The sequence below is a fragment of the Fulmarus glacialis genome, unplaced genomic scaffold, assembly GCF_000690835.1.
Source record: "Fulmarus glacialis isolate BGI_N327 unplaced genomic scaffold, ASM69083v1 scaffold25686, whole genome shotgun sequence".
NCBI classification, from domain to species: domain Eukaryota; kingdom Metazoa; phylum Chordata; class Aves; order Procellariiformes; family Procellariidae; genus Fulmarus; species Fulmarus glacialis.
In genome coordinates, this window is record NW_009217889.1 from 18,514 (window position 1) to 45,755 (window position 27,242).

At 46.5% G+C, this 27,242-nt stretch overlaps 1 protein-coding gene across 1 annotated transcript in view; it reads right to left on the reverse strand.

Annotated features, from left to right (window-relative positions):
* FBXW4 (F-box and WD repeat domain containing 4) overlaps positions 1-27,242 on the reverse strand; it is a gene marked incomplete at its 5' end in the record, with an annotated part of 51,128 nt that overhangs the window by 7,905 nt on the left and 15,981 nt on the right. The window contains one exon of the mRNA XM_009579857.1: positions 7,068-7,133. Within this exon, the coding sequence (XP_009578152.1) occupies positions 7,068-7,133 (66 nt within the window). The remainder of the gene's footprint in view (positions 1-7,067; positions 7,134-27,242) is intronic.

Consider the following 27,242-nt stretch of genomic DNA (forward strand, 5'->3'; position numbering starts at 1 on the left):
AGAAAAAGAGGGAGGCGAGGAAAAGAAGCAGGGAATTCTCAAAGCCTCTCGCCTTTCGCCCCACTTGTGTGGGAACAGGCGGCTGTATTGCTCCCTTTCTGGACAGAGCTCTGCAGGTCTCCTTTAGTGGGGAGACAAAAAAAAATGGAGAGTCCAAATCAAAACAAAGCCATCTGTTTAAATGAGCTACCGCTAGCCAGTGGCAGAGGGGGTTCCTCATTCACTCCTTCCCATTCTTCTCTCTTGCCTCTGTTGATTCTCTCTCAACCCAGGGAAAAATAAAGATTGCTTTTGCTTTGGCTCAGAGGGATGAAACTGATTGATGCACTTGGAGCGTCCAGCCCCCATCCACGCTCTGTGATTGTTTGGGGCCTTGTAAAGTTGTCATAAATACGCCTGAACAGGAGTGCAAAGGCCACAGCATGCCCTGGACATGCACACATCCAAAGGGCAGGAGCTGGCCTCATGCTCATCTGTAGCGAGACAGGGTCAAGACTGCCATGGCAAGGGAAAGGATTTAGGATAAACACCTGTATGTTCTTCCTCTTACAACGGTTTTAAATTCAGGTTAAGATGCACCAAAGCCCTCTTAACAAAAGGAAGGCAGAAGATGCTCAGCTTATGTGAGAGGGTTCAGAAAGACGATGTCAAAAACACACCCCAGAAATCAGTAAAGAATCACAAGGCCCCAAACGGTTTTGAGAACACATGCATACCATGGGAAATACATTGCAGACAAGACTGAAGCTATCCATTATAGCCAAGAGACAGAGCTCTGAACACAACAAAGTCTGCTAAAAGGAACACTCATCCAAGAGACCGCCACTTAAGAGGCTCCCTGCAGCAGCAAGCTCAAGTAGTTGGCCATAGGCCTGGTGTCCTGCCTCCAACAATGCCCAAGATCTCAGAGAAAGGGAATCAAATCCTACAGTTCTACAGAACTGGGGTAGGAATTTCCTTCTGGCCTCATCAAGTGATTAATTCATGCCTGAAGGCAGGAGACCTGTTTATATCTAGTCTTGCTGCTCAAGTCACAAGTGGGATTGCCACCTCCATGAAGAAGGACCTGCTTTTGCCTTTGCCTAGATCTACATCTGAACTCTCCATCCTACTCATCTCACTGCAGAGGGAATGGTTCCCAAAGACTAAATTAGAAATCTAAAGACAGTCGTTGTGCCAAACTGATTTAATATGAACAGGCCAAGAAAGGGTTCGCCTGAAGACTAGAATTTCCCCTGCGACAGACCCCAGTCTGTCACCTCACCAACCCTTTTTCCTTTGAATTTTAGGAAGAAAAGCAAGGCATTTGTATTCCTGATTAACCAAAGGACGTATAAACGGGAATACCCAGAACGGATGCTTTAAAAAGAGCAACCAAAGCCATCTGTGGATGGGATGGGGAAACAGCACAGCAAAAAACAAGCAGGAGAGCCTCAGGAAAAGAGAATGAGCAGCCATCTGAGGAAGGGTAACTACCTGTGGATCATCCTACAGCAGCGAGTGAAGGCAGTAGAAGGCACACATTTGCATTCACTTACCTGATGTAAGCACGGCTCAGAAAGCTATTTAGTTCACTGTTGGACAAGTTTTGGATCGGTTATTGTGAGTTAAGAATGTGTTGAGCCAAGACAGAGATGCTGAGAAAGAAACCCAAGCCTGAAAGGAGCAGGGAGCCTCTTTCCCACAAAGCCTGGAGAGAGTTTCCTTGGCAAAAAAAGATACTTAGCATGATGGATCTATAGAAAAGCAGGGCAGGAGAGGGGATTCTGCAACTACAGCATGGTATTATGATTATTCTGCCCCCCAAATCCTTGAAACTCTTATCAGTGCCAGGATAATATTCGCTATTGCTTGTCTCTCCTGTTACCAGAGATATCCACCCACTTCTCTGTGACTGGATAAATCCAGTTTAAATGCCTGGGTGAAATAGACTCCCCACACTTCTTGGAGTCAGTTACCTTTCCTTTCAATCTAGTAATTCCAGTTCTGAATCCATTTGCTCCCTTCACCCAACAAACTCCTTTTGTTATTAAATTAGAGGGTCTTAAACTTGTTTAAACCTTGGAGTTCAAAGCTGTGAAGAGAATGATCTTCTACAGAACTTGTTTTAGAACACAATGCTAAGAAGTCTGCTTGTGCATCTTGGGCCAAGCTTTTACATTAAAAGCTTTTGTTGAAAACATTTAGCAAGCTTTATAATCAAGAACTAGACCTGCAGGTTCTCATTTCATTTATCTACTTCCACACATAAAAAATATGAGCACGACAGGACACAAAGCCAAGAAGAACGGACTTAAACAGGAAAGCATCAGTAGAGATCAACTAACCAGGGTGTTCAGTGCCATATACTGCAACTGTCAAATTACACTTCTCTTTAAGAACAGCACAGGGAGCCCAAGTTTTAAAGCTCTCCCTCCTTGGTGACAATTGCTCACGTTCACTCATTCAATGGCTCTAAAGAGCCACCAAAGTGGATGCAGATCAACGTATGCTGAAATTTTAAAGACAGCAACTAATTCTTGGCCACCCCACTGCACAGACAGATGTAACCTAGCAAGGGTCCCATGGAAGCACATACCAGAGATCAAGCAGCAGCAAGTTAGCAAACTTCAGCCAGCTGCTTATGATGGTAACGCTTATGCTGGCTCTCAGAAAGAAAGAGCGCAATGCAATAGCACTAGAGGCAAATACGGATTACTAACCTGCTCAGCAGCTGCCTGGTTACCCTGAAAGACTCCTCCCCACCCCTCTGCTGAGGGCACCAGCCACACACCTGAATCTCCCTTCTCCTCCACTCCCAAGCCACTCTCATGAATCCTCTACCTCCCACCTCCCCAAAACTTGCAGACATCAAAGGCACCTGCCTTGAACACCTGAAGAGCAGGGGGGCCTGATGGTCAAGAAATGCAACTCCGTATCTTCCCCTTCCATGCACTCCCTATTTTTTTTTCCCCCATCCCTTTGAAAAAGGTGGCGGAGATAAATGGAGAACAAAGAAACAAAAAAAAGCCACAGCTTTGGCCAACACCCTGCCTATTACTTAAGGGGGAAGGAACTCTTCCGAAAGAGGAGGAAAAAAATGTGCTCAGACACAATGGCTCAAAAGGCCAGGCAGCAAACCGGGCCACTTTGTACTGCTAACAAGGGAAACCTAATTACAGGAAGAGGGCAAAGAGGGACAGATAAAAGGGATACAAAATTTCAACATCTGTTGCCATAAAGGGATAAGAAGTGGGGAAACGCAAAGTGTCAGTTTGGTGTCAGTGACGGCGTAAAGCCACTTTCAAAGGGCTCAGGAGAGGGAGAAAAACCGAACAAGAAATTAGAGGGTTCTTAAAAAAAACCAACATGAACACCCCCCCCCCCCCCCCCAAAAAACCCCAAACCAAACCAAAACCAAAAAAAACAAACAAAAGGAAACAAAAAAACCCCCACTCTGCCAAAAATGCTTTCAAAAGGGGGGAGGAGATGGACAAAACTGGGTATTTAAAAGGTGGATCTGGGGTGGCTTGCAGGGCACAGCTAACTGTTCCTCAGTTTTCACAACAGCTTTCGTGCCCTGCATCTGTCATGTTGTGTCACAGGAAAGGACAATGTAGGACTTGTGCATTCAAAGTGTGTACAGCATGACGACTACCATGCCAGACAGATCACTGGTCCATTTCAAATATCGGGCTTGGCAGAATAGCTCCAAGAGTTGCTGCAAAGTGACCTCTGGAGTATCCTACCTTATTGAGAAGCATCCTTGAAGCAGGAGCATTTGTCACCTAAAGACATGCAGGCCACCACAATAGACTGGGGAGTAACAGTTCTCCACAGGCAAATGACAAATGCTGGCCTTGAAGCTCTTCCCAGTGGTGCGTCACCCTCGACTCCCAAAGGATATAGGAGGTGGGAAGAGAAAGAAAGAGGAACAGGATCTGAAGAAAGTTTCCTTTTCTTTGCTTGCCATTAACTGGCTGTTCTGCTGAGCCACACACGAGCACTGGCAGATGAGACAGGAAGGTCTGAACAGAGAAAGGCAAAAGGGAGCAGAGGTACCTGACCTGCAAGAGGGGCAGCTGCTATCATATCCCTCGCTGGCACAGAGGGGCAAGGCGACTTGCAAGATGCCAAGGAGTCAGCAAGGCCTGATACTTGATGCAAGGACACAGGTTAGTATCCAGTGGCCCATACTGCTAATCATTCTCCTTTCCTGTGCAGACCTCTAATCACTTAAGTTATTCACGGCCCCCACTCCACACACACACCTTGATCCTGAGTGGCAATAAGTGCACAGCAACTTGCCCACATCTAAAAGCAATCAGATGGCACAATGTAGCATCTGTGGGATGAGATATGTCCGCCAGAGGTGCAGCTAGCCAGCTTCAAAAGCATAAGAAAAAAAATCCTCCTTCGTTACAGGAGAAAGGGCCAGGTGTAGCAGCAGCTGGAATTTCAGCCATCAGAGAGTGTCTTGGCATTATGCAGTCATTCCCCTGCTTTAGACTCCCCTTGACAATTGCTTGTTGCTGCCTGTTGCAGCTTTGATCCAACGCCATCATCTCAGCAGAGCCAGAAATGAAAGACAGTTGTGGGGGTGGGATGCAGCAAGAGGCGTTTCCTTTCCCCGCTAAAAGTTTCCTCACTGCCAAACCCAACCAAGCCCTTTTCAAAGCCCAGAACATATTTCCAGGTGAAGACATTATCCCCTTCCTCTTGGAGGGATGAGAATGGATGCCCCAGGGTCAGGGAACAGCAAAGGTCATAAATACGAAAACATACCATGACCAACAGCTACAAGCACCAGTCAAGGACTTATCTGGAACTAAGAAGATCAGTACACAAAAGGTTATTTAAGCTTTAAATCCTTTTGTAGCATGTTCCAGCTCTCAGCTGTTGGGGAAAAAGACCACCTACCCCAAGGGAAGAGAATGCCACAGAAACTGCTGCAATGTTACTTACACACACCCCCGTGCAGAAAAAAACCTGCTAACTGATCTTGGACAGCACTAAACATCTAAGCAGTGCTAAGGATCCTGTACTTCTAAAGAACATGTCTTAAGCATTGCTCTACCCTGCCTCATTTTTTTTGACAGAGAAGTTGCCTGGATTTTGCTTTTAGAGATAATGTCCTTGCCATGTTCAGCCTCCACAGGTCAGACTCTGGGGCCTTTTGTGGCCACAAGGGAGGGGTAAGCAGCAAACTCGGGGGGTCTGGCTCTGTCTGCCAGATGTTATCAGGAGACATTGGGCACAGGAGGAGCTTTTCAGCCCTAGGTAGCTCTAAGATTTTGAGTTTCCATGCCACATTCCCACTTCTAGAGTCTGACCAGGGAGACAACGTGCACAAGCCTCAAAGGAAGAAATAACACTTCCCTACAAGATCACTTCTGGCAATCACTGGAGCCTTTGAAAATGAATCCAAAGCTCTGCTGGGAAGAACAACAGTTTATGGAGAAGTCAGAACCTGGAAGGACAGCTCTGTACTCCCTTGTTATGAATGATCACATCAAGCTTCACGTGCTAGTTTCCCGGCCGTGCTCCCTACTCAGTCTCCTGCCCTGCACGTGCTGACGAGACTCCCAGCTCACGCACGGGTCCCCGGAGAGGAAAAGACCCAGTGGCATGGTGCATTCCAGCTGTGACAGGTGAAGAGGGAAGAATAAGTTTGACACTCCAGAGGCCCAGTGGCCTAGGTTGCCTTGGCTTTTTTATTTGCCTGTCACTCAGGCTTTGACGTTATTGAAAGATCAAACTCCGTTGTGCCTGTTCATTACCTTAATCCTATTTTCTATACAGCTTTATTATCTCTTCAGGCTTCCTTAGGAAAGGCTGTCAGAGAGGCTGGGGCAGGGGGGAGAGGGTTGCCTATCTCCTCACCCCTGTCAGATGCCTCTATTCAAGGACAGCCAGAAGACTTGATGGGCAGGGATATCACAGCACAGCCTGCATCCTTCTGGGGTACTCCACAGGCACCATTGGACTAGGCCACCAAGAAACATACACCATAGCTGAATGCACTGGCACTGTCTTTCCTGCTCTAGTTTGTCCTTTGTGGAATACATCCTTTGCAAAGTCTTTATTTTTGTTACTTCAGAGAAAAACAAACTGGTTTATATTTGTATTTGATGCAGTTGGCTCAGACAATCTAAACTACAGATTAGAAGGCAATTGGCCTCAGACCAGTGCTGCATCCACACCAATCCTCCTCTACCTCCTTTCCCCAAATACAGCTCTGCTGACACCCCTCAGGCTCTTCTGCCATTTCCCCCCTCTCTCCCCTCCCAGAGCCCACCAGCTCACCTCAATCCTGATGGCACTCCCTTTATAATCTGTGCTGTGCCACTCCTACCCAGAGCATACCAGTCCTGGAAAGTTGAGCTGCCGTTCAATAATCCTGCCAAATATTTGCTATCTGTCCATCACTACACAAAGACCCCCAGGCTGGGAGTTTCAAATTTGTTAGCGGTTGAGTCTAACGTCAGGATTTGAGCCCAACATTTCTCCAGTTGCTAAGGTCAGCACCTTCACCAAACAGGAACTACTCAATGGCCCCAAATCAGAGGCCACAGCAATTAACCTCCTCAATGCTTATTAAGACAGAGAGAAGACAACATGCCTAAGTCACTTCCGTAGATAACCTGTCACCACCCCTCACCTCCCTGAGCAACCAGAAACACCAGCCAGGACAAGATGACTGCGTTTGCCTCTTGCTTCTGAGCACCACAGGCAAGTGGGTGAATGGGAGGATGCAGATCACGTTCCTCACTCCTCTGGCTCAGGCTGAAGCATCAATTGAGACAGATGAAAAGGAAGGTGTAACGGGCATATTCTGACTGTACATGGGTAATGGGAAGAAACCAGGATGGCTGTGCCACCAATTAGAAAAGCTGGGAAGAACCACCCCCCACTATCCTTTCCACTCCAGTTTGTTCTGTCCCCGACCCCATCCCACATCTCATGTTTAAACATCCCTCGCCTACATGGACTAAAGGAATGATTTTACAGCATCTCCAATATTGCGTTTCTCATTGTTACTCACTTTTCTCGTCAAGTCCCTCCCTATAACCTAGAAGCTCACTCACCTCTCAAGGTCCCAGATTCTCAGTGGCGAGGTGTGTCCACAGCAGGCTGTCCCCGTCACAAATGAGCTGTTTAAAAAAAACAAGCAAACAAAAAAAACCACTTACTAATCCTGACGTTCTGAAGAAACGGTGCATGAGCACGACAGAGAAAACAGGCTACAAGACAGTCTTGAATCAGAATTCAAAATCTATTTCAGCATGTTCCACTGCATTTCACAAGCGGCAGCCAGTCGCAAAGGGAGAGATGCTCTAGAGTTCTCAGTAGCTGAGCTTCCCACATGCAGCAGGTCACAACTACAGAGAATTGGCAGGACATAAAGATGTATTTGCATATGCAATGGGAAAACCTAAAACAGGAGCAGCTGTAAATTGCAATGACGCTTTCAAAACAGTTAGTACAGCACTTGGCATATTTCATATACAGTCAGTGCTGTAAGCTGCGGAAAGACCCCATGGAAAATTCCCTGTTACTTCCTACTTCATGTCGCACTTCTGTTTGCTGGCAACTTCTGAGCACAGTCATGAATTGGCTGCAGCATCACAGGCCTAATGAATCACAGAATAGAGGTCTCCAGTCCAGCCTGCTCAAAGCAGGGCCAATTTCAAAGCTAGATCAGGTTGCCCTCCCCACTGCACTCTCTATTAGAGGCAGCACAGCTCTCCTGCAGCAGTATTTGGGCTCAGTCCACACTCTCCAGCAGGGTCCATTCCAAAGTCCTCTTTGGCAATGCTATGTTCCTGCTGCACATGCTGGCTCCAGAGGTCACCTGACAGCCACTGGCCTCAAACTAGTTGATAAGACAGGAACAAATCCTTAAAAATCAAGCAGCAGGAACAGGGGTGCTGTGGCTTTCCCCACCACACTGCTTGTTTTGTGCCAACTTCCTATTCTCAGTCCAAACAAGAGAAAGCAGCTCATATAAAGGTTTCTAAGTAAGTTATAAATGACCTTTCACAAAGCCACATTTATTACAGCTACCGAGAATAAAATGCCAAAACTATGTTTAAGTCATTGCAACAAGGATAGCACAAATGCAGGAAATGGAGCCTGCTTTAAATAAAAGCCGGCTCTGTGCTTTGCCTAAACATCTTTTGCAGCATGACATGGGGCTGGCAGCTGAAAGAGGAAAGCAAAATAAGGAAACAATGTCATGTCTGTAAAAATAGCAGTTTTTAAACGTTTCTTTGATCCTCTACAACATTCTTCCTTTGGAAGTCAGAAGGTGTCTCCAAGCCTCTGCTGTACCAGGAAAGGATTCTTGCAGCGTCCTTGACTTTTGTGAGAAGCACTACTGCTAGGGTTGCAAGGCACCCAGCAGCAGTGGTGAACACGCACTCAACTCAATCAAAGCCGTCAAAGAGCCATGTGGAAGCAGGGCCAGAACTCAGGACTCCTTCTAGTCCTAGCTCTGTGGTTTAGCTGAGCAATTGGTTTCTCCAAATCATAAGGCCAAAACAGCACTGCCGATACACTCTGCAAAAGAGGCAAGCACATAACATCAAGCCATCTCAAAGAGCTACAGGAACCATGGAAGAGCTACAGCTACCAAGGCTCTCCTTTTTCACTGGCTTTATCGCTTCTACCCAAACTCACATACGTGGAGGTGTCCACAAGTTCTGTGACCCGTAGCTGCCCTTTAGGGCTAGACAAGGCCTGCAGCACCAGAGCTATTTCAAAGTCTCTCCAACCAGGCTGTCTTACACGCAAAATCCCAGCTTCATTGGCAGTGCACATGCAATTGGCCCAATGCACCTGTAGCACAAGGCTCTCTGCACAGATGCTGCAGGGTGCACACATTATTCTTCTCCGTGGAAGTCCCTGACCAAAGTCTGAGAGTCTAAGGAAAAGCCAATTCCTGTTGCTGTGCAGCAGCCATAAGGACCACATAAGAAAGCGTGCAGCATTTCATATTTGGAAACTGGGTTTCTGCTCAATACCTGCCTTCTGTCCACCATAGTGCAGGACAAGAGGGAACACTTCCCTTATGCCAATGTCTCCCAACTCAGATGAAAACAAGCAAGAGACACCCACGATGATAGCTCACCGGTCAAACCCCGTGTCTGGAAAGCAGCACTTTGGTCAGGGAGTCCCTCAGCTACAAAGCTAGGTGTTGGGTTCTGTCCCTCCCTCCCCAAACATAATCCATTAATAACTACTAAAGCCAATTACCTTGGTTAGAAACATAATAGCAGTCAGGGAGTCAGTCAAGCAGGCAATTGGGTGCTTAAGAATTTTCTTTTTGGGGACAAACTGACTCTGTCCCAGCAGAGAACACCCTCACATGGGAGACAGGCCCTTTTGTGCCGAAGGTATGCACAAGGCTTTGATGGTTGCCACAGGTCTAAATTAGCATGGAGGCACACCAACAGGGAAAAAAAGGTGGGAGGAACAGCAAGGTCTAATCCCTGCTCATGCTGTCAGTTCTGGACTTCAGCTTTCCCTCCTCAGTGCTTACCCCCTACCCCTCCAAAAAAAAAAAAAAAAAAAAAAAAAAAAAAGCATTAGTTGAAGAGATTTCTCTCCAGCATCGCATACAGGCCTCAGGGCCACAAACAAGTCTCTTCTGAGTAAAGCTGACTCCATGCAGTCAACAGGAATTTTGTCTCATACTTCAGCACAAAGATAAGACTTCTCCCAGATGAGTGGGGCACCTTTGCTGCCAGGATTACAAAGCAGCATTCAAAAGACGTGCACAAGAAGCGGTGCCAATGAGAAATTGTCAAAGCCTGGGAGTGAACTGACCTGGAAGTCTGGATTCCCAGGGGATGATACAGGGCCCCTCACCTTGAGTCTGGTCTGCAGGCATATACCTTCAACCCCCAGGCCTCTCATAACGGGGAACCTTGCAGAGCTGACAGTTTTACTCCAAGCAAAAGGGCAACACAAGTCAGCTTTAGTAGGTCTAAAACAACATGCAAATTGGAGCTAAGCATGTAAAGCTTGGCTCCGAAACTTCTGAACCATTGTTCAGCAGAACTGAAGCCTCCTACCAGGCTTGCTTCTTTCAGTCTACCTTCAACAAGGCTTTTTGTCTTAGGAAGCACAGAGCACACACCAAAAACCTCTAACCTAGAGAAGTGCAACCTCTTCACAACTGTTCTTGCCAGCTGCGCAAGAGAAACAACTCAAGCTGAGTTACTAGCTTAGTGAGTGTCATTTATTTTGCCTACAATGCTTTCAGGAGTCAGAGACTGAGGCGAGACTAGACTGGGAAGAGGACAGCACAAGATATCCTATATATATTACCGCAGGGATGACCCATCTCTCTGAAGTATATGGTACTACTGATGTACACAGACACTGACCAGATGCATCTACATGCTACATAAAAACTGCCATGTCCAAGCTTCAGATGGCCTTGGAGATGCTTAGTCCCTTCCCCACTAAGCTTTCCTCTGCCCTGTGAAAGCTGCCGGGTACCATGACTACAAGCTCCCTCCAAAAGGCTCCTCTAATGGGAAAATTAGCACCACTGCAGGGCTTCCATAACAGGGCATGTTGTTTTCACAGGGATCCTCCAGGAGGTAAAAACAAGCAAGTCAACATAACATTTCCACCTCTGCTGTACCAGGAAGGCGAGGATTTTGCAGAGCATTGAGACACACATACTTCATACACAGCATGTTTTTGTTGCCCAAAGCAAGGCATTTTCCAACTCATCTGATACTTTGATGTTCTCTTTCCCATTTGAAATTCCCTGCTGAGAAGGAGGAGAGAAAGAAAGAAAGAAAAAAAAGAAAAAAAAAAAAAAGAAAACTGCTTCTCCTGAAGCCAGACCTTCTCTATGCTACAGAAGAGACATTTCATTAGAGTTCATCCCCCCACAATAGAAGCTGGACCACAGCATGAGAGACAACACACATCCTGGCAGTGCTGTTGGAAGAAACACAAGAACTTCTCTCCATCTGACTGACTTGTGGTTGTTGAAGATCCCATGGCATTTCTGGCAACAGCAGTAATGCTCTGGCTACAGTCCAGCTGCAGTGATCCCATGCCTGCTCCCAAGGTGCCAACTACACAGTTTCACCCCACCTGTAGCATCCCTTTTTACCCCATCCTGGACAGAACATTCCAGATGTGGATGAACCAGAGAGAAAGAGGTTGCAGCCCATCAGTCCTTTCGGAAAGATACTGTTTCTCATGAGGCTTGGAAACAATCTCAACCCCAGAGATACAAGTCCCATTGTACAATACATACCTTCCTCACTGTCAACCCAGCCTCTGGAGCAGGCACTGCCTGAGCTCAGAATCCTGCAACGCAAAGTCACTCAAAGAAACCTGTGTGAAACAGGCCCCTTCCAACCTCTTCTCTCTAAACTTCCCCCATGCCCCAGGCTTGCACCCTTCCCCTGTACTGTAAACAGATTGCTTCTCAAGTCCGATTCTGCTCTTCGGGGATTTCAAATCCAGAATCTGCTTGACACGTGCAAGAGCCTGTTCCTTCCTCCTCGCGTGCTCCCCCGCCCCCTGGAATTAGACGTTGTTGTTCCATTTTGGAGACTATTATATATGGAGACTCATCGGACCGGGAAACAAAGAAGTTATTACTTGACAGAGGCCTGCAGCTGGGAATGTGGAAGGCGGGGGGAGAAGAGGGGGAGCACCGAGGGAGACAGGACAGGGGGGCTGGCAGCAGCGTTATGAAAGCGATCAACAGAAAGGACAGCTCAAAGATGGGAAACATCTTTTTTAAAAAGTCTCAAGTGAGATGAGAAAAGAAGGAGAAGAGAAAGCAAGTCCAAAACAGAGAGCAGAGAAGAGAGAAAGCAGTTGGTGCCAACAGTGCTGCGGGTTAAACACATGGGTCTGTGGGTTTGTGTAGCCTTTGATTCAGCACTGACACGCTTTGGCAAGGGAGGCCACCGGAGCTGTCAAATCCTTCACCAACGTGCCCATCAATTGTATTCAGCTCTCCCCGACCCGCACTGGCATTTTAATTACTGTTGGGTAAACTAATTTGTACAAATGAAGGCAACTCTGCCTAATAGAATATGCAAGCTCTCTGACCTCTGACAGGCGATGACACAAGATACAAAGGAGGCAGAGGAAGGCTTTTTATCAGAGCCTTATTACTCTCTATTACTCCAATTAGTTAAGCTCCAGTGCTCCTAATTGGGGGAAAAAATTGCAATTAAATCAATTTTTGATGGGCTGAAAGTGGGTTACCGAACCGCCCTGCCTGTGAAACACTGATATTATAGCAGCAAAGGTCAAAGTCTTTGTCGGCACCTGTGGGGCCCCCACCTCCTCTCTCTAAGCCCCTCTGTGCCCCCCCAACACACACACGCAGCTCGCTAAGGCGAATCATTAGAACATGTCATGTCTTATCGCGGCCGCCACCATCCTGCTAACCTCATCAGTTGACATCATTACGGAAGGTAACTCCTCCAGCATGAATACAGTGCCAAGGTCACACAAACTTGATGGAGCCCCTGCTAAAGAGCCGGGGAGGCTGAGGAGCAGATGCAACAGTAACAACATTGTGAATGGGAGAGGAGGGGGTTGGAAATTCAGCAGACGGAGTTTCGGCACCTCCAGCATGAGGCTTCTCCAACAGACCAGATACACACAAAGGAAAGGAGACTGAGATAGCGCAGGGAAGCAGGTGCTCCTTCCCCAGAGGCATTTAATTTACAGGAAGGGAGGAAAAAAAAAAAAGAAAAAAAAAAGCACAGCATCAGTTTAGCATTTTCTTCTCCATGAGAAAGCGGGCACCACAAACATGCAGGAAGTCCCACCTGCCTTTGATACAGACAATGCTGGACAAAGCCAGGATTGGGTGGTCATGCAGGGCTGGTGTTGCCCTTTCACTGCCCCAGACCGATCCCTTCAGCCCCACTTTGTGCCTCTTGCAGTATGACCAGAGAACTGAATCAAGCACCTTCAGTATCTCAGAAGTAAGTCAGGACTGCTGGGTTATATGCCAACAACTCAGTAACCGCAAACTGAACAAAAATCAGCAAGGTAAGGCAGTTGCACCAAAAGTCCGGTCACTGTTAATGGGCCAAAAACACAACTTTCCAGAACAGGGAACACAGGGAGTGGAAGGCTATTTAGAAGAAGAAGATTGGAAAAGCTGAAGAAGCCAGTGACACATGATATAACTGTCCGAAATCTGAAATAACAAGTGCAGGTTGCATCCAATTTACTACAGCTCTACAACATCCCTCTGGTTTTTGGCTCCAGACTACGTCTTTCCATATTCCTCAGTCCTCAAGAGCCTTCCCATCCTTCCAGTCCCATGTGCCATGCTCCTCCTGCATCCTTGCCATGCAATGCTTCAGCTCCAGACCTTCAGCGCAAGGAAAAGAAGACAAGGTCCATCAAACTGACTTAAGTATTTTCTGTCTGTGTTGCTGGCTGCTGTTCTAGGCTCAAGGATACACACACTGCACTTTGTTAAAGCCTGGTTTCTGAAGTCTGCTGGCAGTCTCCTTAGGTCCCTATACTACTCCAGACACAAAGAAGAGCTTCTAGAGTGCTCTGGAGCCAAGCTTATATTTGGGCCCAACTGCTTGCATGCATGTAAAATAGTCTTGTATTTGGACTCAGTAACAGGACTGAGATCACCTGAGCAAGCAGAGACCCACTGCAGCATAGCCTCATCTTTGTTCAGCAGTGAATAACATTGCCAAAGAGAACCAGCAACTGGAGGCAAATGACCAGGCTTGTTCCACAAACAGACTGGAAAGCGCTGGCACGTTTGCTGCTGCTTCCTTGAGCCTCATGTGCATGCTGCAGCATCTCTCAAGGCATCAGTCAGCTCAGGGTTGAACTGTGCTCCTGATATGCATCGTAAATTGCACACAGAGAAGCTACAGAAGAGCTCTGCCACTCCCCACCAGGGACTCAGCACAGAGAGAAAACAATATGCATAAAGACGACTGCATGAACTCTGCAACATTTACAGCCACTGCTGCTCCAAGAAGAAATGCTGTGCTCTGGCAAGGAGCACCAGTGACACACGCACGGACAGACAGACTAGTAACTCATTCACATGCTGCCTCAAGCGGACCACTAGAAAGTGGTCCCCAGAAAGAAGGCATTTGCATTTTGTACTGAAGGGCACTGCAGAGACAGTGAAGTCTCACATTCGAGGCAGAACTCCAGCGCATTTGATAGAAGAAATGCTCACGTCCTTGTCTCCCATGTCATTTAGTGCATGCCTCAGGCTGGAGGGAATGTCAGCTTCACCACTCCAACACTTTGCCTCGGCCTCTAACTTCATGTCTTCCTGCAGGTTTCAGAGACCAACAGGCTGGAGAACAGAATAAGCCTTTAATATCCCCAAAGGCCCAATTCCCAGCATGGTAGACAGATTACTCCTACGCTAGCAAGTTGCTTAGCAGGTACCCAACCTAGACACCTCCATCTTGCCTTCACTGCTTTGCAATTTCACCCCATGTTGTCTGCCCAAGTCTTCGCATAACCTTGTTCACTGTCCCTTCACCAGCCCCGCAGCAGGTAAGTTTTGTGAAAACAGGCAGCCAGATATAAAACATAATCCCTGTTTCTGGAGAAAAACTGAGGTCATTGACATTAAGACAAAGATTCCAGACAGGTCAGACACATGCACACAGACCTCTTCCACGGGAAAATATCCTTTATTAGAAATTAGTAAGTCCACGCACAGAACAGTCCTGATATTCCTAGGGCTGTTTGCATCTAAATATCACCCTCCTTTCCCCAATACTCCACATGACACATGCTTTTAGGGAGAAGCAAATGTCTAGGACAGGACCACACTAAGATTAGCTCTATAAAAGTTGATTGAGGGTCCTGGGTGTTCCCGTACAAGAGCGATGTTCAAACAGTGCTTTTCACAGTGCTGCTGTCATTTTTCAGGACCTCAAACAGAATTGCCTTTGTGGCTGCACAAGTATTTCTACTGGGTTGATATCAGCTCTACTCCTTCATTAAAGGGAAAGGTTTGATAACCCATGTTTAACGGTATAAAATACTTATTTGCATGGTATGTCCAACACTCTTCATCATCCTTCCTCACTCCCCAACCTCTGGACTTGCCAAGCATGGAGCAGTTGTTCAGGACAGAGGTGTCTGTACGAGAACTCCTGCATCTCTAGCTCTCTCCAGACCCAATTTAATCCCCAACTGATGCTCAAGTTATTTCTGTTATTACAGGAAAAGAGAGACTCCTTAACCATAGAAGAAATCTAATCCAGTATGTAACTCCAGCACTGGTCTGAACAACATGTACCAAACATTAAGGGGGGCAGAAAGCCCATGCCAAAACCATTTTGCCTTTCCATGCTTACCAGGCCTTTCTGCAAACAGAGCTCTCTTTGCAGACATCCACTGGGGTTACATCTTGGAAGCCGAATCATAAAGAAACATGACTCTGCTGAGAAACCACTTACGAGTCTAAAAGCTGGGCTATGCAAGAGATACAGTTCTCTATTCCCATCACAGAAAGCTTTCGGGGAGGGTGGGGGGGAATGAAGGAAGTCTAGGGACTTCCAGGTCAGTCCAAGAATAGGTAGTTAAACACCACTACAGTAGGGTTATTTCAGCTTCGGCTTATCAGTAACCAGAATAAAACCTCACAGGACATTTTTAATTCTCAGAAGCTATAACATTAGAAAGGCAAAGAAAGTCACTAGTAAGGTTACATTTGCGTTTTGAGGAGTTTAGGTTTTTTTGTTTTTTTGTTTCATCTTCTTTTGCAAGTCCAGGTGAAATAACCACAGCTGGTATCTGGACTTCTTTAATTACGCTATGCATTCTCCCTTCCAACATCACTAGAGCAATCTCAGCCATCTGCAGCAACTTCGTCCTATGCCCTACTCTTGCTCTACTTCCCAGAGCAGCCACTCAAATGCAGATGGGCAAGACTCCCGCTAGGGTCCCACCAGACAGCATGCTCTACCTCCGACTGCTGCACATGCTGTCTGCAATACAATGCAAGGGAATTGCAAGGTAACTTCATAAACTCTCCATCTTGAGCAAATCCACTGGCTTTTTGGAACCAAGTGAAGGGAAGAAACAGGTATTAGACACTGGATACCATCTGCTCCTGGGATAAGGCAGGGCACCTACAGACCACCACACATCTCAGGCAGATCTCTGAAGGCCTGGCACTCAGTTCTCACCCACCTGCAAACCCACTTCAAGTCTTCACACCCAGCACCTATCCACTCCCTACTGGGCTCAACACTGTTAGCCTTCCCCCTTGCCCCAATGGGGAAGACACCCTGAGCCTGACCCTCACGCACTTCCCCAGATCCAGCAGCCCCCTCGAGCTCAGTGCTCTGGGCCCACACACAGCCTTACAAGAAGCTCTGAACTCCAGCCCTCGCTTTCTTTTTCTCCAGCACTCGCTTTCAGGTGTAAAGCTCCAGCGATTCCTTTTTCTTTGCCATTTTCCCTCCCTCCTCCCTCTCCCCCTAGCCCCACCAACACTTTCAGGCCACACAGTGAGCCGGGAGGTTGGAGTACATGAGGACCACTGCAGCAGTCGTGCTGTTTCAGGCCCCCCCTCAACTCAAGACAATTTCTAAGAGCCATTTCTTATCCTCCCCTCCGTGAAATGATTTCTGTTAATTGCCTGGTGGGAATCACTTATAGGTGGGGGAGACTCTCCCCCCACACGCACCCTGGCCCCTAATTGGCTTATTGAAGTTTTAACAGGGCTTTCACCTGGAGAAGCTGGTAATTATTCCCTTCATTCCCCTCTTGCTTGTACCTGTAGCTTCACACTTGGGGCCTGCCTGGCTCCACGGGGGGGACTTTGTTCCCTCTAACTACAAGCCCCACACAAATGGGCCCAGCAGCAGGAGAACGCAGCAAAGTGGTAATTTTCAGCCCGGCGTAATTAGCCAAGGTTCTTTCAGCCCAAACTGTTGAATGGGGAGGAGGCTGCTGGGGAGGGTGCACCATGTGGGAATGGCGGGATGGGGGCTGCTCTCAACAGGCGGACAAAGACCTCTCGGGGGCTCCAATCCGGGGCGAGCCAGAGGAGGCGGTTGGAGCAGGACAGCCTGCCTGGCAGAGCCGGAGCACAGCCAGCGGTGGGACACACGCCAAGGAGGTCAGCTCATGACAAGCATCTTTCCCCCAGCCTATGGAACAGGGCAGTGCAGGATGCCAAAAAAGGGGTAAAGGAGAAAAGAGATCCAGTGATGCACAATAGGAGCATGTGAAGAGGTACAATGCATGACAGATTCTTGAAGGCCTGGTGTAGCCTACGCTCCCAGGGCAGGATTTCTAGTCTAGTACCTTTGCACTGAGATTAAGAAAGGCAACAGACTTGGGGAGAGGAAACTGGACAGTGCAGGTCCCAGACAGGATAGCAAGAACTGTGCCAAGGACAGAGTGAGAACTGTTATTGCTGAGAAAAATCAGGGAAGAATCATTCACCTCCTCCAGCATCTGCCCCAAAAGTCAGGCAACAAGCAGAAGCAGGAGGACAGCAATGAAGGCTCCAGGTTCTCTTTTTGCTGAGCCATTTCCCGTTAGCCAAGCAAAACTGCTTTTCATAGTGGGACCTCACTTATTCCACCTCCCTTTCTGCTACAAGCCTTCGGTTTTGTAAAACCTACCAGGAAACCCGCTGCATGTGGGTTGACCAAATCACTTGGCTCCAGTGTGCTGCTCCTGTGTCGCACCAGACCAGCATCAGTTGTCCCACAAGCCAGAAAGGGGCATCCTGTGGCACAGTGCCTCTGTTGATTCTCAGGACTTGCTAGCATCTACACTTTCTTTGAATTACCACCAATGCCTTCAGGATAGAAATCCTTGTCCTGGCTGGTCAGCTCCAGGGATGTAGACAAGTTAAACCTGCTCAGCTGACTTGATGATCACAGCTACAGTGCAATGGGTTTTGTTTGTTTGGTTGGTTTTTTTAATGTTAAATTATATTCTGAAAAAACTCATCTTGTGTCCCTTATGATTGCAGCATCCTACTGGAAAGCAAGAATTGTCACAATCTAAAAGCTTGGTCCTTATTCTGCAATGAAGACCAAATGGTAAACAGGCAAGTGAAAGGGTGCCCACTACTTTCATTAGAGCACCAGTTATACTAGTGTGCTGAGCAAGCCCGAGGAGATGATATGCCCACTACTTTCATCAGAGCACCAGTTATATTAGTGTGCTGAGCAAGCCCGAGGAGATGATGCAATCACAACAGTCCTGACAACAAGGAAAGGAGATCCCCAGAGACTCGATATGTAGCAAGGAGACAGGCAGCACAACCCCCAGGGCACAGACCTGTAATTTCTGAGCTGCCTAAAATACACAACTGTGATCCAACGCTGCAGCAGATTGCAAACTGGAGAAGTAAGTTGCCTGATTCCACCCCACGATACTCTGGTTTCTCTTCAGATCATATATATCTTTCACATTTTACTGAAGACTCCCACAGAAAGGTCCATTTCTCAATTTCAATCCAATTTTTTGCAGCCTCACTCAAGCTGCTTTAAGTACTTGCCACAGAGATGAGTTCAGCTAGATACTGTGTGCCTTTGGCTCATCAATGCTCAAGACTTTTTCCTTAAAAGCAACCTTTGACACTTCCGAACAAAATATGCTTGCCATGAAATCAATGCCAGCATCTGAGAAGCAGACACCAAGAATAAATACAAGCAGACCCAAGTTGATCAAGCCAGTTTCAAGACTCTGCAGGGAAATATAGTGAACGTTCCCAGCACCAGTGGGAAAAGATATGTAATGTTGCCTATGCTTACACCTTACCACAAACCTTGCAGTGTCCAGGGCTTTTTCTTACTACAACCCCACGCCCTACAACAACGGGACATGTAGAACTGATTTAAGTAAATACTCCAACTGTCACTGCTTTGGAAGAAAGTCTAAATACATGCCCATATGCAGAAAATGCTTGAAGAATCATGATGCAAAAGAAGAAAACCTCTCCTATTTTAAAAATATCTCCTTTCTATTTTTTAAGCTTCAGGACTGCCAAGGCCAATCCCAATATATTTTCAGACGTGACTGGCAGAGTTTTCAGTTAACAAGTATTCTTTTAAAATTCTTATATGTATAATGACAGCTTATCTAAACTTTTCCATTAGAACATATGACAGAAAATGACTTTTCAATAAGCCAGCAATCCGTGCATGCCAGTGAGGTCAGGGGGAGGGGAGAATCCTTTCAGGTTTGCCAGAACAACTAAAACCCAAGAATGTTTCAGTTTAAAAGTAGGGGTGGGAAGGAATCTGTTTTCCTGGTGCCACAAGCCACAAATTATTTTTGTCTTATACCTTTTGCCATACACATACACGCACATATACTAAATTCAAACTTCCCAATTTAAGAGAATTTTGAAAAAAAGTGATCAGAGTGGTGAGGAAGAAGAGGGCTTCTCAACAAACATATACTTTTGTCATCTTCCCACAAAGGGCAGCAGTTCTTTCTCCACATCATGCAGAGGCAGGAGCTGTACTTGTTCACGCTTATAGGGGAAAGAAGCCAAATCACTTAAAAACAGAGTGCTTGATCCTCCTCCTCTGCTCTATGATATTCAAACGATTTCCAAATTAAGTCTAAATGTGTTGTTCAGCAGTGGAGAAGGAAATAATGCTCAGAGGGTTTTAAGAAGCTAAAGACCAGGAAAGGTGAAAGGGGAGAAGTGTGTATATGTAGCACATGCTGCACACAGAGAGGTCCAGGACACTGAGGCATGGAAACACAGATGCTCTGTGAAGGAGTCGAGGAAAGCCTCATCTGCGTTTAACTCAGCCATGAAATGACTCCTAGAGCTTTCCTGCTCTGATCATTCCAGCCCTGACACGGACACGCTTGCAACCTCAGTTCACTTGCTCTGGGCAGCTTCTCCCTCCCCAGCTCTCACTCTATGCAATATGATTTGCTTCAGGGTTTTCATGCTAAGTGTTTGGAGCATGTCAACTGTTTGCCCCTAAGTGACCAAGAATCTGAATGAAGCCCCTGCTCTCCATCTGCAGGGTCAGGGCATGCTTGGTTGTGAGCAAGCACCAGAGTGAGAAATAAAACCTGCCAGTCAGGCCAGAAAGCCCCAGCCCTGTATGCAGAGAAAGGCACACAAGATTTCATTAAACAACCAAACAGATAACACATGTCTAAGGAATAAGGATGTTTAGCGGCCACCTCCCACGCAGATCCTGAACTACCTAAAAATCCACTGAAAAAGTTTTGCAGGAGCCAGAGCTCAAACCATCCTGATATCAATATACAATAAAACACAGGTTCACAGCACAAGTTATCTTCAGTATCTCCAATCAGGTTGGGCTGCAAGGCAGGCCAAGAACTATTGAATTTCAGTGATAACTGAGATTAGCCAGATAAAGATAGGAAAGCGATCAGGCAAAACAGATGCTGTAGAGATAGGGAAAGGACAAGGCAAGAAGGTGAGGGATAATTTATTATGATGCTTAATGTCAGTATATTGGAAAAAAATGACACAGAAAATGGAGTAGGAGGGAAAGGATTGCACTGGAAAGGACTGGAAAAAAGGCCCTTCAGGCACACGTCTCCCAGGCCTGCAATGGAACAGAGGATTCCCTAAAAAACATCGTCCTTTGATGTCAAGAAATATCTGATAAAGGGATATGAAGTACCACACTGCCCTCTGCCCCTCAGTAAGCTGCTGTCTAGGTGAAGCAGAACAACCTGCTGGCAGTCAGTCCTCCAACACTTCAAGGAACAGAAGTCTGGAAGCTTTAGATGCACAGGCAGCTTTGTGGGCAGGAGTGTGAAACCACAGGTTCCTCCTTTCCTTTCCACGGCCTGCCCTATTCCCATGCGCTCTGAGAGTTTAGGAAGTCTCATCCAAAAACACAGTTACTAAAAGAACCATTTTTACTTGGCAAGTCAAACAGCCACATGAAGAAGTGCCAGAACCAAGCTTGCTCATGTCCTCCACTGAAATGAGCACATTACTAAAGTGTCAGTATTTGATTCTGCAGCAAGTTAGGAGTGCCCCAGTCGAAGCTGTCAGTGATCTTTATCATGTGGATACATAAGATCCAATTACATGACCATCAATTCAGGTTAGGCTGCATCTCTGTGGACTCCAGTCGGAGGCTGCACTGGGAGGAAATGATGAGCTTACCACATCTCAGGGACGCCTACATGTCAAGTCCACTCTAAACAACAACTGGCCAGCAAGTACTCACAACAGTCATGGTTTGCTACTGCTTTCCACAAGGCCATTGATAGTAGAGTTGGGGTTGCTTGGGAAAAATACTAAAATCGTAAACAGAGCAAAGGGTATCCAGAGGGAAGAATCATTCACTGAATACCCCCATAAGACAGTCAGGCAAAAGGTTTAAAAATAGAATAAAATGTTTCTTCCTCAAGACACAACACTGAATTGGAAAGGAGCCTATGAAGACCAGAACATTAACAGGTTCAGAAAGAAGAGATGAGCTGCTCACAGAGCTAGCCTCTGCAAACATGAAAGAAACACTGGTCCGGATGCAAACTCTAGCCAGGGAAACCCTGGAACTCCCTGAAAAACCCTGAAAACTCTCCATCACTGGAGTCTGGGAAGGAACAGGCAGGAAAGGATCTTTTTGCGCTTGTCTTGTTTCTTACCCTTCTCCCTAGACATTTACTACTGACCACTGCTGGACACCAAACACTGGGGTAGATGGATGCTGGACTGACCCACCATGGCCAGAAGAACATAAGAAATGCCCACCTTGGTCAAGCCATGGCCCAACTAGGTCACCATTTTGTCTCCAACAGTGGTACTAGCAGATGCTGTTTAGGAAGAACATGTAATCTTGGCAACTTTCTGTGGTCATTCACAGAAATCCACAATTGCCGTATTAAGGATTTTAGAGAGCATATCCCCACCTAGTCCTTCATTATGGACCTGCTATCCATGAATTTGCCAAATCCCTTTCAAAACTGCTGGCGTCATCCACCTCCATAACCTTCTAGAGCAGGAAGTTCACTACACATCGTGTGAAGAAATACTATCTTTTGTCCATTTTAAAGCAATCTCCTAGTAATTTCAAATGTCTCTAGTTCTACTATTGTACGATTTGGTGAATAACACTTCCACATTCAAGCTTACCCACCACCACCTTACTCTCCATATTTCTTTTCAGACTGGTTTTACCAGAACTGCCTAATGGAGGCAACCAAATATCAGCACATCAATAATGTCTGCAGAGTGTTTGACTTGGGACCAAATATGGGGAAAGACCACAAAATCAAGATACAAACTAGTAATGCAGCCATTTCTCTGGTACTGAGAAGTGTTCCTCTGCTGTATCTCTTCTTCAGACCCTGTTGGTTCATTGCCCCTTCTGAGGCACGTTAGTTAATTGGTTGCTCCAAGCTTTGAGGCTTCAACCAGTCTCAGTCACTCCTAGACCAGCAGGGACCCCTATCACTGGCTTCACTGCGAGAGCTAGAAAGCCATCACAGGCATGAGCACCATTAGGGTCTTGCAAACCATAGTTTGGGAAGCAGAGGACAGAGACATTGCACAGTGTGAACAGTACTGTTCCCCTGAACTCAATACTACTAAAGTACCTGATATTTTCCACCACATACCAGGAGCATGAAGACCTTGCTCTGCCAGGCTACAAACTTATTTGAAGTGGTCTGCACAGAATCCATGTTCCCAGATTGCTCTGAGACCATCAGAAGACAAATGCTAGAGAAACATTATTGCTTTTCTAATTTCTGGAGCAGGCTCCTTTGCTTCTTCACTGTCAAAGAGGAGAAAATCCAGGGGGAGTACATGGAAAAGGAAAACATGCTCTAGGCCACATGTGCTAATCAATACTCTGTGCAAGACAGAAAAGAAGCAAGAGAAAACCTGTTTCATCAGACAGTCCTGCTCCATCACCATCCCTCATTAAATCAGCCTGGACAGGCGAAGCAGGTCACCGAACAAAGCGCAGGTGCAAAGCTCACGACAGCTGCACCAGGAGGCAGGGTCCAAGCACAGCAATAGTAGCAGTTGCTGCTTGGCCCAGCTTAGTCTGTAATTGCTTCCTCTGATCAGTTCACTTATTTCTTTAGTCTTTTTTTTTTTTTTTTTTTTTTTTTTGGATGGAGGTGTAGAAGTACACACACAGATGACCACCAGACTTCTTTTTCCCCTGAAAAAACCAAGCTGTTGGGTTCCAGTTTGCAAGCCTCTATCCAGCCCCCACACTAATAAATCTCTGGGATTATCAATCACCTTGGTACAGGTCTCTCTTCTCAAAGGAAATGGGCTCTCTCTCTTCATTAGCTGCCCGTGTCTACCAACCATAGCAGGGCCTCATTTCAAGTCCTCTTTGACAGACGGCTAGACTTAGAGGAATATATACCTCAATCTCAGAGGAGAGAGAACAAGGATTTACTAATTAGACAGGGCAATGCACATTAAAAGCTGGCTTTAATACCTGGCCCCAAATTAGCCCTGCATCTGTGAAGTGTCAGGATACCTACAAAGCAATACGAGTACATCCCACACGCAGGCATGTGCGGAGATAATGAATGGAGCATCATGAACCACAACACCTCTTTAGAGCAAGAAAGTGGTTGCAGTGGTTGTGCTTTGTGCAGGTGGGAGGAAAGGTAGAGAAGACCTGACAAATCCTAGATAATGAACCACAGAACACACTACAGGCAACACTACACTGAGAGAACAGACTTTCCAATCTGCCTTTCAGTCTGGAGCAGTCTCACACTACTCTGAAAAGAAACCAGAGGCAACGGAGCCAAGGAGAGAGTCATAGCCACACAATTCTGTCCACGCATTTCCAGTGTCCAATTCCACTCGCAACAGAAATGCGGGATGCCAGCTACCCAGGGAAGCTGAAGCTTAGCTACAGTCAAGAGGCACTCTGGCTGTATTTTAAAGCATATTAGCACACAAGCCAGATGCAGAACGGCACACATTGAAGAGAAATTCTCATTCTTCAGAGGAACCAGTTTCCCTTCAAGCATGACTATCTCCTCCTAGTCATTTGCTCCTCTCCAAACTCCAGCCTCTCTGGTCCTGTTCCCATCTCCTCTCTTACCTCCCCCAGTGTTTCAAAAGTAGTTTGCTTTACTAATCTAGAGCCAGACTGATGCATTAGCTCATTTTAAACAGTCTGCCAAGCATCTTTTGCGAGAACTGAAGTGGCTGGGATGGGAGACATCATCATCCTGATGTGTGCCAGACCTAATATGGGAAAAGCCCATCTCTGAGCCACGCTTTCGTTTTTAACAGTATTTTCTCTAGGCCTGAAGATATTCCTGTGGGCAGTGCTACGCTCTGTGTCAGAATGCCAAAATTCAGCAGCAAGGGTTAAATCAGAGACTTACATTTATGAATTCTGTAAATTCGTATCATTTGCAACCTCATCCTGGGCACGCGGATGACAGAGCCTGCCCAGGATGAAGGCACTGCTGCTGTAAACATCCTCCCACTCTGCTAGGAACCACCTTCTGTGCAGACAAGCCCCCTCCTTCAGCAGTTTCCTACAAACTACATACCTATGCTTATATATTCTCTCCCCCGAGCTGGAACAGGAAATTTTGTAACTGTAGATTGGCAGAGCAACATACGTTGCATACCACACACCTGAAGCAAGTCTGCTTTTCTTTTTTTCTTCTTTTTTTCCCCCCCTTTCCTGAGAGCACTGACTGATAAATAATCCAATCCGTGCTTGCAAAAAAGAAACTGTCTCTCCCTACTCCTAATCCAGAGATGCAATGCAAAACCTTGTCCCTTGCATTCCCTCTAAGTTATTCTTAGCACCCATTTATACGTAAAGATGCACATATAAAGAACATCCATGAATGCCTATTTCTCAAGTTGGCACAAGCTATTTGAACCACAAAGCTATGCACAAGCCCCAGTGCAGCCACAAGATGTTCCATGCTGGAAGTCAGCCATTGCTTTCTCAGGGATATATCCAAATTCCTGTTGGATACAACAGCTTTAGTTAGAGGCAGAATCAGACAGACATGCCTTGAACAAGTGCTTTGCACAGCATGGACTTGATATGCAGTGTAAAGCAAGCTTGACTTGACTCCACTGATCTTAGTCATAAAACATATATCCCTATGCTTCAAACAAACTAGTGCATTTTGGATACAGTCTACAAATTTGATTCAGCAAGGACTAGTATCAGAAAGTTAGCATCACCTGCAGCCTCCTGTAAACTTTTTAGTTTCCTTCAGGAAAACTAGGACTAGCACCTGACTTCATGTACACACAATCATCATTTTCCTCTCTTAATAAACAGAGAACTGGTGCTTTACTATCATTCCTCTATCCTGCAGCAGTCTGAAACCTTCACTCTGATAAATTCAGTCCTTTCTCAGTTCTCTCCCAAAAATATTTTTTACTTTTAGAAGAACTGAGGGCAAGGGGGAATCCCCCAAAGAGGCCCAGTGCTTCCCTCCTTGTAATGAAACCCTGTAATGGAATGCCCTGCACTCCAATTAGGAAGAAATGCTAATTTTCTCCAGTTGAGCACCCCCTCTAGATGTATCTAATTTGTTTCACTGCTTTCATCTCTCCCCTCCATCGCATTTTCATTTAAAGGTTATGATCTGTTTGTGCCCTTCATGCCGCGCCCTGACAAGACACCCCTATGAGAGGTTGCAGGGGCCACGTCGCCCTTCCTAACCTCCTTCCCAAACAAAAACCAAAGCTTTTTTCCCTCCACTGCCTCTTTAAGAAATGCAGAAAGATGAAGGGGAGGAGCAGGGAATCGGGAAGACAATAATTAAAAATAAAAAGTAAGCCCTCTTGCCAGTTAGGTTGTTGGTTTTTTCCAACAAAAGGTTAGAGACCTTTGCACCATGACCAACACCAGCATGACCAGTGCAGGCCAGCTGGGAGAAACAGCATTACAGAGCTTTGCTACTTCTGCAGATCCATTTTAGGAACAGCTGCCATGCAAGAATACCCTTTTGCAAAAGGTTTTGAGATGCTGAATTGTTCAGCTCCTTGCAGGGGTGGGGAATACATTCTCTCCCACCTGTCACAGAGAGAGTCTGGCCAGAAAGGACAAGGAAAGTTGGCTTAGCTGAGGAGAAAGTCTCAGTAAAACTCTTCCCACTCCTCTCTAAATTGGTTATGCCTTGTTCTGGGAGCCTGTGTTTTGGTAAGTTCCTTCAGGAGAGCAGAGGCTTGAGCTGGGTAGCATGGGCTTTGGAATAGCTCTTCATGGCATCCATAAGTTTGTGCTGCCATGGTTCTGACTGGCTGTGGGCAGAACCCATCTGGACATGACACCAGCCCAGAAGAGCTTTCTACAAAGGCTGTAGCACATATGAGACAAACATCCAGATCACCATGCTGGTGCCACACCACTTCCCACAGAAATTTCAAAGGGCATTTTCACCAAAAGAATATTATTTAAAAAAAAAAAAAATTCCAGCCACCAACCTACCTCCATTTCCTCCAACGAGGCCCCTTTGCAACTTGCCCCAGTATTCTCAAACAAAACAGTATCCCTGGAGCTGAACCCAGGGTCTTCCCTACATGCACACCCTGCTCCTAAGCCAAGACATTCATTACTTGTGTTCAGCCCATCCCTCCCTTCACTTCAGTTTTCTCCTTCAATCCTTGTCTATTAGAAAGGAAATCCCTGATCTACACTCTCTAGACACAAGTTTCACCACACATCTGTTGTCAACACCCTACAAGCTGAAAGCCCCAAAGAACCTCTTTGGAGGCAATGCAGCTAAGTGGTCCCCAACTGAAATGGCGTGGGAACTGCTGGGTTCCATCTGTGGCACAGCCTGGAACAACCACCCTCTCAGAAAAAGGAGAGGAACAGCTGGATACGTTGCCCAGGCTGAGCATTAAACAGCCTGTTCTTGGACAATAAGATGAAGCTGGAAAAGCACTGCAAGAGTGTTTTCTGTTATTAATAGGCACTTTGCTAATACTGCCAGAGATAGCCAGCTCCCTCTCAGTCATTTCCTGCTGCAGCCCCTGAATTCTGTCAGTCAGAGAGCTATATGCTCCATTACAAGCTATTTCCTCTCTACATTTGCAATGCCTCCAAAAGCTTTTGCAGAAAGTCCTGATGATCCCCCCTCCTGCCCCTCTCCACAGACACGATTCCCTCCTAACTCAGCTTTCTGGGACCACAAACTGGGAGCGGGTAGGAGGCACACAAAGATTTACTCTTCATAGATAGCACCCTTGCCCTCTCCTCCCCCCCAGGCCCCCTCTCTATCTGGTCCATGCGAACAAACCCCGA